This window comes from Rhopalosiphum padi, chromosome 4, assembly GCF_020882245.1.
Source record: "Rhopalosiphum padi isolate XX-2018 chromosome 4, ASM2088224v1, whole genome shotgun sequence".
NCBI lineage: Eukaryota > Metazoa > Arthropoda > Insecta > Hemiptera > Aphididae > Rhopalosiphum > Rhopalosiphum padi.
The window spans coordinates 1,981,582-1,995,892 of NC_083600.1; the positions used below are offsets into that span (position 1 = coordinate 1,981,582).

General features: G+C 26.5%; 1 protein-coding gene across 1 annotated transcript; it reads left to right on the plus strand.

Moving 5' to 3' along the window:
- Positions 1 to 4,728: 4,728 nt before the first annotated feature.
- On the plus strand, positions 4,729 to 14,066 carry LOC132929752 (peptidyl-alpha-hydroxyglycine alpha-amidating lyase 1-like). The gene is made up of 9 exons (XM_060995307.1): positions 4,729 to 5,157; positions 6,056 to 6,131; positions 6,554 to 6,803; positions 6,885 to 7,177; positions 7,665 to 7,862; positions 7,998 to 8,216; positions 8,298 to 8,393; positions 10,593 to 10,721; positions 13,543 to 14,066. The coding sequence occupies exons 1-9, from the start codon at positions 4,972 to 4,974 to the stop codon at positions 13,722 to 13,724; spliced, it is 1,629 nt and encodes a 542-aa protein (XP_060851290.1). The 5' UTR covers positions 4,729 to 4,971; the 3' UTR covers positions 13,725 to 14,066.
- The last annotated feature ends 245 nt before the right edge of the window (positions 14,067 to 14,311 follow it).

Genomic DNA, 14,311 nt, shown 5'->3' on the forward strand with positions numbered 1-14,311 from the left:
ATCTACCTCAATTGTATATATTATAATTCATATAGTTATTTTACCTATATATTATTTTAAAATTCTGAAAAAGTTATAGTGTTTTAATCATAAGGAACTTTTTTTAATGTACACTGTGGAAATTATAGTACTAAATTTGAATTATTAAATTCGTAAAGCCATTTTAGTTATTAAAATATTCTATATGTCCAGTGCTTGAATAGATAACCATAATATGAATTAATTAGTTTACATTAGTTTTTTGACTATTTTGACTCGGCTTTTCATGATAGTTAGATATAATTGTATAACGATAGAACAATACATTTTATAATGCATGTATAATGTGTATAGATGGATAGTAGATAGCCTATGTTGATTAGGGTATGGACAACGATTTATTAATATACTGTTTGTCGATATCTGACCTGTATTCGATTACGGTCTAAAAATTAAGCGAATATGAAATTGTTGAATAATGATATTATTTTATTATTAATAGAATATTTTAAATATTTATATTATTATTATTATTATTATTTTTTGATATTCGTATATTATACAAACCATTTTATTTAATATTATACTAAATAATGATTAAACATACATTATAGGTATTCGCTAGTTATAATATTATTATACAAGTTTTTTTATGTCATAAAATCTCTGATATTAAGTTATATTATTATGATAATATCATAGTTATTTTGAACACTAATGCCATCAATTGAAAGTAAGTAGTTAACTAATAACTATCCCGAGTATGTATATTGATATAGGTAATATGAATTACTGTTACCCGTGTACCATATAATATAATATAATAGATATATTGACTAATACGGATTATGGAAATCATTGTATATAGATTATACAATCGGAATGCAAGCGACAAATCTGAGCAATTTGCATTTGCAATTAGTTTTTTTTTATATAAGTTTATTATTATTTGTGGAAATTAATTTATAGTAAAACTAGTACGCTTGTTATAACGTTGAGATTTAATACAAAGATCATTTTCATTTTTTTTAAAAGATTTAAAAATGCAAGAGTTTTGTGAAGCATTTAAGGGATAACGTCAAACGGACTTATGGTTGGTTGGATCTGTTTAATTTGTATGCGGCTTTGAAAACTTCTCGTGAGTTGCCATTAGAAAAACGGTCCACGGTAAATTGTCGCATTTCACACAAATGTACACGTATTTACAGAATTATAGGACACTAACATAGACTTGCTGTACTTGCAGTTACTGTAGGCACAATCGTTATTTTTAACGGTATAATTGAGTAAAGTTTTCCTTTTAACTGAATTATTATGCTAATGTTATTTGACGATCGGTTAAGTACAGTGATTATTGTCATTCGGCCAATAAACAAGGCTTCTGTTTTCCTGATATTCACCCCAAAAGCCTTAGCGAACACATGATGTTGCATTATAGTTACCGATATCATTTATTACGAAAGCACGCTCATTTCAAAATCCTCTTCATTTATAAACACATGTTGACATCGTGTAAAATATAATAATAATATTAAAACGCGTAAGTGTGTAGGTTGCCTATATTTTGAAATTCTTAAAATTATTTAATTTTCGAAATTTTATACTTTTTGTACAAAGTATTTTAATAATATTATATCATTGAATATATTTTTACATCTTCCTATATAATAAATGGTTTTTATGACCTAATAAAACTTACAATATTATTAATAAAATAATGTTCTTTATTTTACGCAATAGTGAAACGAACTCAAAAATCATTCATTTGAAAACTGAAATTCAAGAGTTTAATTAAATTATAAAATATCTAGAGTTCTTTAACTTTTCTGTGAAGTTTAATTAGGTAATATAAATTAATTGATTTAACATTTAAATGGATAAAGAAATTACGAAAATCTAACTATGTATTTGAAAACATTTGTGAATAATAAGTAATTAGGGTGCTGTTTGATGTATATTAATATATTATACTATGCCACAATAAATATTATTTAAAAATAATTGAATACATAGATACTGAACGAGAATAATATAATAGGTATGTACTATATTGTAATAATGTAATCCGATAAGATACTATTTTGATACGATTTTCTTAAAAAAAATCTACCTTTAAACAACTTATGACAAACTATACAAAAGAAAAATATAGGTATATATATAATAAAACATTGTATAACAATTATATTTTATACATTTTTTATAATATACCTTCGAGGCTACGACGGTTTAAAAGATTTCTAGTATATTTCGATTGCTTAATTAACGTTATAATAAGTTACCTTTATCCAATAAAAATAAAATATTTAATACATTTTTCTGATGTTTAAAATCCTTACTAAAATATTTATACATTCAGTACTGTATGTTTTCACAAATGTATTTTGAATTTTTCACGCCCTAGTCCTATCCCCCCCTTTATTCCACACTTATAAATATCAATCAAAATTGTTTGATCATCACAATCATGGATCGCGGATCATAGAGCATCTAAAAATCATGTTTTCTATTTTATCTTATATATAACTTACTATGGCTCATAATAATTAAAAATTTATAATAATAAAAACCTAAATTAATTTTTCAAAATTAAGTGAACGCTATAATTACGATGTTTATTATAAAATATTATAATCGAAAATATTATGTATATAATATAAAATCTCTCTCGAAAAAAGTCTCAGGCCCCCATATAAAATGACTAATGAATAGGTATCACTATACGAACTATTTTTAAGGACGCTAATATACTATTGTATATTTACCTTACCATCGCTGCAAAATTATAGTTGACGCAAGTTTAGCGCACACATATGTAGATATTAATATGATATTATATACTTGTCTATGAGCGCATACCAATACTCACCATTAAATTGGAATGAATTCACACCACTATTTACAGCCGTCGATGAATTTGAGTGAATTCATGGCTGTATCCGCTATACCGCTTATCATGCACACAGTGTCACAGTATCAATATCTGTCGTGTGAAATATTGTTATTTATTTCCGTAATCGTTACTATTCATACTTTATTGCTTTAGATTATTTCGATCACCAAAATGTATGAAGTGTGTACCTGTGTATAAATCTTTTTTATGCGTGTTATAAATTTCGTTTCACCCTTCCATGAACACTACGCGTATTAAACACATATCTATGCACGAATAATTCGAATAATATATCTATTATCATAGATTAAAATATCTACTTTTTGATTTTTTTAATTTTAAATTCATTAATCCCCCAAGTAAAAAAAATTGTTGATCATTTGCGCATCCCACATTTAAATAACTAATACAACAATAAGTACTGAGTACCTATTAGTTTTAGTACGGTGATATGAACGTATCGCAGTAAGTGAGTTATTGATTCCCGAGACTTATAAGTTACTTTATGTATTAATTGATTCCCGGGTCATTATAATAATTATCTACGAGTTGATTCCTTGGTCATTAAGAGGTATGTGCGAGCTGTTACAAGTGCAGTCAAAAACATATATATATTAAATGCAAGAGCAATGGGACTAGAAAACCCATAAAAAAAACTGTGAAAAACAGATTTTTTGATAGAAGTGATGTCACGGTATACTGGTTATCTCATTACCAGATAACAGTTTTTAGAAACAATGTGTTTTGCATTTCTACCTAGGTACTATTTAGTATTTTTTTTTAATAAATAATAAATTATAATATAATACAATAAATAATTGATAAATATTAAATTAAATGATTTTAAAAATATGAAAAAACTAAAAAGAACAATATTTTTGAGAAACTTGTTAGCCAACCTCCTTGTGGTGTCCTTGAATTACATTAATATAGGCTGAATATTTGACTAAACATTAAAATAAATAAATAATGACTCGGGAATCAACTCAACGGTATCGGCGTAACGCGTAAGTAAACAGGTACCCGGGAATCAACTCGTACGCAACCGAACGGATAATATATACAGATACGAGTTCAAAAAATTCTCTGCGGGTTCAAAAAATATTTTGATTTAAAAGTAATTTATTGCGGCGTAATACCTACTTATATATTTAAAAAAAAAAAATTAAAATTCCCAAAAATAAAGTAGCAACACCGGATACGACCACAATGTAGCCCATATGTCCCATTCAGTGTTTAATCATAGCATTATTCATCAGGAAATTTTCATACTTTCAATAGGTTAATGGTTAGTGGAGATAGAGGCCTCCATTACAATTCCACGTCGTGTATTATTCTACCTTCTACCGTTTTACTATATTATTATAATTTATACTTATTAGTTATTTATGTTTCATATAATATTTATATTTCGTTACAATTTTTTTATCATCACAAAGTATAGACTATGGTCTGTACTCTGTTTACTCAATGGGTTGTGCTAAATATAGCATGTATGTACCTAACTATTACCTAGTTATTATAGGACATTTTTAGACTACCTATTTGGTTTTATATTATATTATAAAAACGTGTGGTCTGGAAACGAGCATTATTATTATTAATGTCGTACGCGAAATAAATTTGTTTGAGACTTTTAGGAAAACTGTCCTAAAAAATTGCGATTTTAGCGGGTCATCGTCGGCGACGCAAAACCGTTTCAACGGCGCTATCCGTGCGCGGCCCCGGCCAACCACGAACCGAACGGGTGTCCAAAAGCGCGCCCCACCGGGCAGATGGCGCTTGGGACGGGGACCGTAAGATTATAAACATATATCTATACACACTCGTACACATAATATTATTATATATTTTAATCTGCGGTAACGTTGTTATTGATCCGCTGAGATAAACCACCGTCCGCCCACTATCATGATAACGGCAGACTTGTTGATCTGTTGCTGTCGAGTTCGAGCACCACAGACTACGGGCAGCTGCTGTTGCGCGCATCCGTCGCCGGAAACTGTCATTCTGCGCGCGTTCCGGATCCATTCAGCCCGGAAGCCGTTCCGACGGTGATGCTTCTGTGCCCGTCGTCGACGTCGTGGTGAGTGACAACCATGTCGGTCACCTTCGCCTTGACCGCACTGGTCGTATGCGGTTCCTTTTGCCTACAGACCGCCAACGCCGGTTTGCTGTTGACCGGTACGGACTACCAGCCCCTGTCAACCGACGACCAGCAACTGGCGATTGACGACCAGTCGCAACAGACGTCGGTTCAGTTTCAGCAGATGGTCACCGACCAGGTGAGACTGTGAGAGTGCTCTTCGTGATGTTGACGGTACTCTGCCGTCTATGGACGCACGGTTGTATTACGTACCTACCAAATATATTTCAATGTTATTGTGTGGTGGAGGTATTAGGTGGATAAGTGTAGGAGACTTGTAGTTGGTGCTGTTCATAAGCCAACGACCACTGCCATGTTATTTTGGCTATCGTGTAAAAATCAATGTTCAGGTCTGGGTGAAACCTTCTAATTATTTACATGTTTTAACATTGTGTGAATTGGAAAGTATATAACATTTCAAATTTTAACTTATAAGCAAAAACTGCAATTGTTTACACTTCTTTTAAACTAAAAAGAAAGTTAAATTGAGTTAAGTTTATTGTTGAAAGTTAAATATCATAATAACTTATTAGCCGCACCAACCAATAATTATTTTGTTTATCTAATAATCACAGTGTAATACAACTATTGTAGATAACATCTGTTACATTGCAGAACTATCTTTAGATATCTACAAATTTTTTTTAGTATCATACTAGTACCTATATCCTTTGTCAAAATCAGTTCATGTATCCATTCATAATTTATTTGATTTGCTCAATATGGTGGATTTATATCGGTATCTATAGTTTTTCTTTACTGTTTATGATACTATGTACACAATATTGGCTATCCTAAATAGGGTATACCTCTTAGAGTATTTTTGTATTAACATTTTTATAATATCATTTATAATAATATTCAAAAACAACTGCAATTTTAATTTATATTGTAACTATATTTCTGGCCTTAGATAAATCCAGAATAATATATCTTATCTATAATAATTAAAGACATGTATAATACTAAAGAAGACAGTTATATTTTTTCTATTTTATTTTATACTTTATAACATATTATTCTGCTTTTATTTTTAGCTCTATGGTCAGAATCAAGTGGAGAATAGTCTAGATATTACTGATAATTCAAATGCCGATGTATCTCACCAATTTCGTAAGTACATTATGTACCTAATTATTTTAGGAATAAATATTCTACCAGATATACATGCTGAGAGAATACAAGATTAGGTACTTTGGTGACTACTATAAAATTGTTATAAATCATTGTTAAATATTAAATTTATTTTAATTAAGAACACTATGATTTATAAAAATGGGGTGATTGGAATTATTATTTGTTATTATTCAAAGTAATTGTTCAAGTATATTGTAAATATTAATATTAAATGCCTTAAATTAAACAATAAATAAAATATGAATTTTACAAAATTATAATCTAATAACTAGTAGATAATATATTAAATGCCATACTTCATACAAACAAATGTAAATTTCTCTATGCATATCTATTCAACATATATAGTCCCCAGAATTGTATTATTTATTTTGTTTAAAATTTTTGATTTTTGACAGATTTGCATGAATCTTCTGAATGGCCTTTTCCACATAAAATTGATAACAGTATTGGGCAAATTTCTGGTGTTTCCATAAGCAAAGACAATTTGGTATACATATTTCATAGGGGCGATCGAGAATGGAATCAAACTACATTTTTTCAAAACAATGTGTTCAGAGAGAAAAATAAAGGACCAATTTCTGAACAGGTAGTTGTTGTACTGGATCCGAAAAACGGTTCAGTAATTAAAAGATGGGGTAGTCACAGGTATAATAAAAAATTTAAAAATAATGATGTATATAATTATAATAATATAATGAAAATGGTTTTTACATTATTTTTTTACAGATTTTATATGCCTCATGGTATTACTGTTGATCATGAAAATAACGTTTGGTTGACTGATGTTGCTCTTCATCAAGTATTCAAATTTGACCCTAGCTCTGGAAATGTATTGATGACTTTTGGTACTGCATTTGAACCAGGGACAGACTCAAACCAATTTTGCAAACCTACATCGGTAGCTGTAACAACTAGTGGTGAATTCTTCGTAGCAGATGGATATTGTAACTCGCGTATTATTAAATATTCTGCTGAAGGACAAGTACTGTTACAATGGGGCCGATCCACTTTAGTCACAGGTTGATAAAAAATGGTAACATATTATAAACAAATGCAGCCTATTTACTTAAATTACAAATTTTTAAAAAATGTAGCACTAAAATATTATTGCTACAATATTTATCCTAGTATCTATTAGTTTTATTTATAAATAATTATTATGATAAGTTAATCCTCACAATAAATAAAATAATAAAAAAGTATAGATGATTATATAAATACTTAATCAAATATTAAAACTTCTATTTCAAATGTTTTATTATATTAATTTTATAATTTTATTTATGGTTTAAATATTGTTCATTGTTAATACCTTATGCAGAGTATATTTTACTATTTATTTTACTACATAATATTTAAAATTATTTAAAGGACTAAAACAGTTACATCTCTTTACTTTTTTTTATTAATATAAACTAAATATTAGTACTGCAAACTAAAAATCAAGTCTTATATTATAATCTCATTAACTTTAATTTAATGATATTAATTTTTATATAATTAAAGGTGAGATGCTTGTGCCTCCTTACCAATTGTGGATTCCACATGTTTTAACGTTGGCTGAAGATAAAGAATTGATATGTGTTGCTGATCGTGAAAATAGCAGAGTATTATGTTTTAATATCAATAATGGAACCTTCAAGTTAGAAATTAATCCACAATTATTTCAACGTTTATTTAGTGTTGCATATTCACCAATGGCTGGTACGTACAATTTATTAATGGTTAATTTGTGTTAAGTTGAAAAAAATAATTTGAACTTAAAAAATATTATTTTTTATACCTACTCACAATACTTTTTTTTTATGTTTAATCACTTAAGTATCTTATATATTTTAGGTGGACTATTTTATGTACTTAATGATAAAAATATGGATGTAGTAACTGAAACATTATCACAAGGAATTGTGATCAATGCTACATCATTAGAAGTAATTGGACAATTTCATCCTAAAAATAATGAATTTTCACGACCTCATGATATGGCTGTAAGCCCAGATGGAACATCTGTTTATGTTGTGGAACTTATAAGATCTCATATACGGAAGTTTGTGTTAGGTAAATAATAGTAATTTTATTTAATGATTCTTTTTTATTATTGATATAATATTAACAATATTGTACTTAATTATGTTTTAGATTCGGATATTCAAAACAAATATATTAACCAAAGTGATGAATCACTTAATTTTTCATTGCATGACATAATGTTGAACAAATATAACATGCTAGAAAGTAAGTACAAATCTAAATTTGACTATTTTAAAATAACATCAATTATGATACATATTTTTACTTATGGTAACTAATAACTAATGTCTTATAGTCATATTTATTTTGCATCTTTTAAATTAATTTTTAGTTTTTACAATTTTATGATTTACTTATTATACAATGTCATATTTTATAATAATAATGTGTAATATATTATACTAGTATCATCTATTGGTAACAAATAACAATTTAAACACACTTCCTAAAATATTACTTTTCTTTTTGCTGACACAGTTCGGTATTGACATTAGTGCTTCTCCTTTTACTCTTATGAACGTTTTATAAATGAAAAACAATTATTTCATATTTTAGGTTTTGAGTCTATGCAATATTAACAATTGTACTTAACAAATCATGTATGACTTATACATGATTAAAATAAAATTGAAAAATTCAAAGATTTGAAACTGCCTTATTAAAATTAGCATAGCTTTTGATGATATGCCACAAACTTATGGACATTGAATTTTGATGTTAATTATTAACAAACTATTATTTTATTTTATTTAAATTGGTTACTGATTTTTACTTTGTGTATTACTCATCTTCCCCAAGTAAAATATTGTTTGCTTATTTAAATTGTATTTTACTAGACAGATGGCGCCACTAGTGTATTCCTATTTCCATATTTTACTTGCCTCCAAGTTTAAATCATAATATTCTATGTACTATTTTTGTTATGGAAATAAGTATTAAACACAATTTGGATTCTATAATTTATCTATATGTATTTGAATTGTCATAAAATATAGAAACAAAGGCATTTTACAATTGTGTAAACTTAAATAATTATATTTCAATTCAAGTAGGTACATAAACAGTAAAATCAACTCGCTTTAAAATATTACGTTTATTTCTTATTATACACACAGATTGATATCAGATTTTGTGGTTCCTCTTTTTATTAGTATGAGCGGTTTACAATTATTCCACTATAACACTTATTATTTTATTCATGTTTCATAATTTTCTTTATTTTTTTTAATTTTTATAAATAAATTAATATACGTATTATATTTATAATTTATTAGCCTGTGTCTCCTATGATAATATACAACTCCTTGAAGCTATCTAAAGTTGTTTACCTCATTTATTGTACTACAAATGTAGTAATCCATGTTAACTTCATTCGCTACCTATACAAGCTGTTACTAAACACTTTAAATATATTGAGTCGCCTTATAGCTAGGTAAATATATCTAATTTTAAATGCTTATTTTGGTTGGTCAATGATTATAATATAGGCTATTCAATATTGGTCTATTTATTTTTTCCATATATAATTTCACAGAATATACACTTTGTTATGAATGTTTCTGTACTTAGAACCACAAGATTAGTTAACGATATCCAAATTGATCTATTTAATTATAACTAGTAGAGTTTTTTTATAATATTATATCATTTGATAATTTGATATTATGTGTGAATTATGTTATTATTATTTATTATATTCTTAAATTGTATTATTATTGATCGGTTATTTTAATACTCGCCTTAATATTATTACCCCTTTTGTTTATAATTTGTATTTGGCATTAAATTGAATTAACAGTAAATAAATATATTAATTTATAATTTATTAATAAAGTAAAATATACTTTTAATAATTTAATTTTTATAAATTTAATTGAAAGATGTTTCTTTTAACTATTATTTTATCTTTACATTTAAGAAATTCTATTTTAATGTACTACTCTAAATCAGGTTATCATGACACTGGATAATGAAAACAAATCACTTTTTTTAAACTAAACAATAGAGATTTGTTAAATTACATTTTTTTTATACCAAGTCTATACCACTTGGTGTGAATGATGTAGATATTTTATTTTGACTTTTAATTTCTTAATTTAGTTTTTTTTCTTCTAAAAAACAATTTGTTTTATGATTATTAAATGTCTCAACAACAAAAGCTAGGTTAAAGTGTTAAGTAGTTACGTAATAAATTATTCTCTTAAAATGGGATCTTAAGTAAAATCATTTAAACATAAAACAGTTTTGAATCTAAAACTAATAAAATATAGATAACTATGTAAATTAATACCTACTGATTAATTTTTAAAAACTGCCTACTTAATTTAAGATTGATTTAATATTTTAATATTTAAGTTATAATTAAAAAAGACATTTAATTATTATTATGTTTTTATTTTCTAGATTGTGCTGGTTTAAGAGAAAATTCTGGGAAACAAATTTTAGTGATTATGTTAATAATTGCTGTAGGTTTGTTTTTCACTGCTGCTATATTTGTAACTGTTTTAATATACACACGGACTAAATCAATAGGTAAGTACTCTAACTTGAATAGTTTGAAATAAATTAAATAATTGTATTATGGTAATAGTTTTCATTAATTTTAAATAGATTTAGACATTTAGTGATTAAATTATTCTTTAATGTTTCAAATTTATTATTCTTTATGTTTATAATCTATTAAATTGAATTTTTTTTTTATAAAATTTGATTTTGACAAAAGTGAGATGAATGTAATAACTACAGTAAAGGATCACTCAGTGTTAGTTAGGTGATTGAGTCTGTTATTTATTCAAATTATAAGTTATACTTGTTGGCTTATTTATGTGCGTGGGCATGGTTTCACTTTTTACAGTTGTCACACAGATGAGGGTTGATTAGAAGGGGACTAAATTAGCTGCCCAAGCTCCTCCTTCCAATAAATTTGATCCTTCCACATTTTTGTTATTATTTAAACTTTAAAGATAAATATAGAAAAATATATCTAATTTAAATTTAAACATATTAAAAATATATATATAATATGGAACTTTATTTTGATACTTAAAAAATAATATTTATTTTTGAATTATTGACAGCATTTTTAGAAATTGTTTTTAAAAACTGTTTTGGTTTCATAAAATGTAAAAAATATTTGATAAATTAATATCACTACTATATCTTAAACACAAATTGCTATTCATACCATAGTATATTAGGTTACAAAAAGGTCAGAAACTACAGAATAAAATATAGTTTTAAAAAGTTAATGTGTCAACTATAAAAAGTTCAGTGTATTGGAAATTATTCAAATCATTATATTTATAAGATTCTTGTATAATAACTTCTTTAATTTGTTTTTCTAATATTTGTTTAAGTTAAAAAACTTTATGACTTTTAAATAATTCACCATGGGTATTATGAAATAGTTTCATTTTAAATTACATTAAGACTATTATCCCATTGAAATACTTACTTAGATTATTAATTTATTCTTAATTTATTTTTAAAGGAAGAGCTTTTCATCATGTCTGCAATATTCATAAAAATAAAAAAAAATTCACAATTCCGTGTTCAAAAGTTTAACCTTTATTATTTCATTGGTGATTTTTTTTATGACGTTGCTTCTTATATTTATTTAATATGAATATTTGGAATATTTATTTTTGACAACAGAAACTAAAATAAGTTTTCAATACAATTTCTATGTATAATATACTTTATATGATTCAAATAAATGCTTAATTGTGTAGAATTTTATTAGAAAGTAATATTGTGTTTCTTTTTTTATTAAATGTATATTTATTGAGACACCTAATTCAAAATCTATAATTTTATTAAATTAAATTAAATTATAATATTTTTAATTCAGTATAGTATTATTGTATTTTCAATCTTACCTTTCATCAGTTTTATTTATTTACATATTAATTTACATTTTTGTTTGCTCCAATTACAAAATATGTATTATTCTGTAAGCAAATATATAATATTGTTTTGTTTCTAAATCAAATTTATTTTTTTAAGTTACAAATTTTAATAATATAATTTATAATAATTTTAAACTAAATTTGTTATTTTATGTGTTAAATATATTTATTATATAGTATCGTAGGTTTTTATCAAAAATGTGAAAATGTATATTTGATTCATTTATATTTAGATTATTACTTTGGATTTACATGTAGTGTGTGGAAATTGACTGCTGTATATTCTATACTACAAATCTACAACATTTATATATTAGATGTATTACTATTGTATAATCAATACGCACATAAATGTTTTACTACCCAGTTGTGTTGTATGTTAAATTTCAAAACATCATCCCGCCTACTGTGTGTTTACTTTTAACATATGATATGTCAATAATTTGTAGTAGGGGCGTCATTTAAGTGTTTTTTTTTTTAATAGGATCGAAAACATTTTTGGTTAGCCGTTTTTCCACAACTTGCACAATTTTTTATTTAGTTTGCATGATGTATATCTATTTGGCTATATTATTATTATTACTACTGTATATGTGGGTATAAGATAATTAAAGACGAATCAGTGAATTTATTATATCTATAAAAAGAACTTCAAAAGTATTTTTCATCGTAATTTAAGTTTGCCTATTTATACCCAAACCATTTTATTTGTTTAGTACAGCCATAATCATTTGAGTGATGAGGATCAGAAAATATAAAAATTAATGTATTACTATACTTCACCTAACAGTCCTAACAAATAATAACAATGATATTTTATTATTAATTGATTGAATTATATTAATTAAATACAATTTTTAAATTAGTGTATTTTTGATTTTGAGCTTTTTAGGCAACATCACAAAGCTAGGTAAACCGTATATTTAGTTGTTGGAGTGTTAAGTATATTTTGTATAAATATGATATGTTTTAGTTGATGGTAATGCGATGATGGCCAATAAACACTTTTGATTGATTGTTTACCACCGTATTTTATCATATTTTATGTGAGCAAATTTCAAATTGCACGTAATACGGAAAAATAAGTACCCAACCTAACTAATATATTATACTTACATTGAAGATTGTAAGCTTCTAAAACTAACGTTCAAAATTCGAATGTGACTCGGGTCATATTGTTTTTTTATCATTATTATTTTTATATTTGTTATTACTTATTACTTTCAAAAACTATTGTTATGTCACAACTTCAAATTATATAAAACTAAAAAAATGTTTTTAAAAACATATACTACTATGAAAATGGTTGTTAAAGTGATAAAATAATCATCCCTTATACGTGAGTGTCAATAAACATGAAAAGCATGTACCTACCAATACAATACATGTTTATGTGTACGTTCAGACGCCACTTTAATTGATTACGTACCATTTTATTGTTTCAGCTCATCGGAAAGAAGCGGCTTTCAGTCGCTGGCAACCTCGGACACTTAATGCTGCTGATGGATTTACTTTGGGCAACATATTTAACAAAAAACAACGAGCCGGCTTCGAAAAACTTGCGACTGTTGAGGTGAGCGAAGACGACGATGACGACGAAGACAATGATCTGAACGTGAGGGCTTAATAATTGAAATACTAATAATTTAATAATAATATCGTGCTAATAGATTCGATTTATCGCTGCGGTTATTATTATTTGTATTTATTAATTTATTGTAACACCGTTTCCCGATGGAACCTATACTTAGAATACTTCCCCAAAATTTGTCAGCCAAACGTCTATGTTTATGTCGATCTGACCACATATTACACTCACACATTCCTACTATACAACACTTCCTAAGTCTATTATTACTATTATTATTATCCTATATTATTGCAATGTTATAACCGAACAAAGTTAAGAATATTATTTGTAACAATATAAACGATTATTAAAATAAAAATAAAGGAATTTAAATAGTCACTTTGTATTTTATGCTTCAGTGGATTATAAAAGGTCCCCTTGGTATATATGTATATATATATTCCGTTCAATTCCTGCTTTTCTTTTTGCTCGTCCTCCCGCATACCATTATGTTAATTGACCTTCTAATCTTGGATCCATGTCATTCCGAGGAAGATATCATTTGGCTTTGGGCTAACCCCTTGCCAGTCCACCGATTCACTGGCTCTCCTGGGATATGCTTTTGTATCCCAATAACGTGAATA

Coding starts and splice junctions, on each gene's coding strand:
- LOC132929752 (XM_060995307.1), top strand. CDS start 4,972: ATGTCGGTCACCTTCGCCTTGACCGCACTGGTCGTATGCGGTTCCTTT. Junction 7,178..7,664: donor CCGATCCACTTTAGTCACAG/GTTGATAAAAAA, acceptor ATATAATTAAAG/GTGAGATGCTTGTGCCTCCT. Junction 8,394..10,592: donor CAAATATAACATGCTAGAAA/GTAAGTACAAAT, acceptor TTTATTTTCTAG/ATTGTGCTGGTTTAAGAGAA.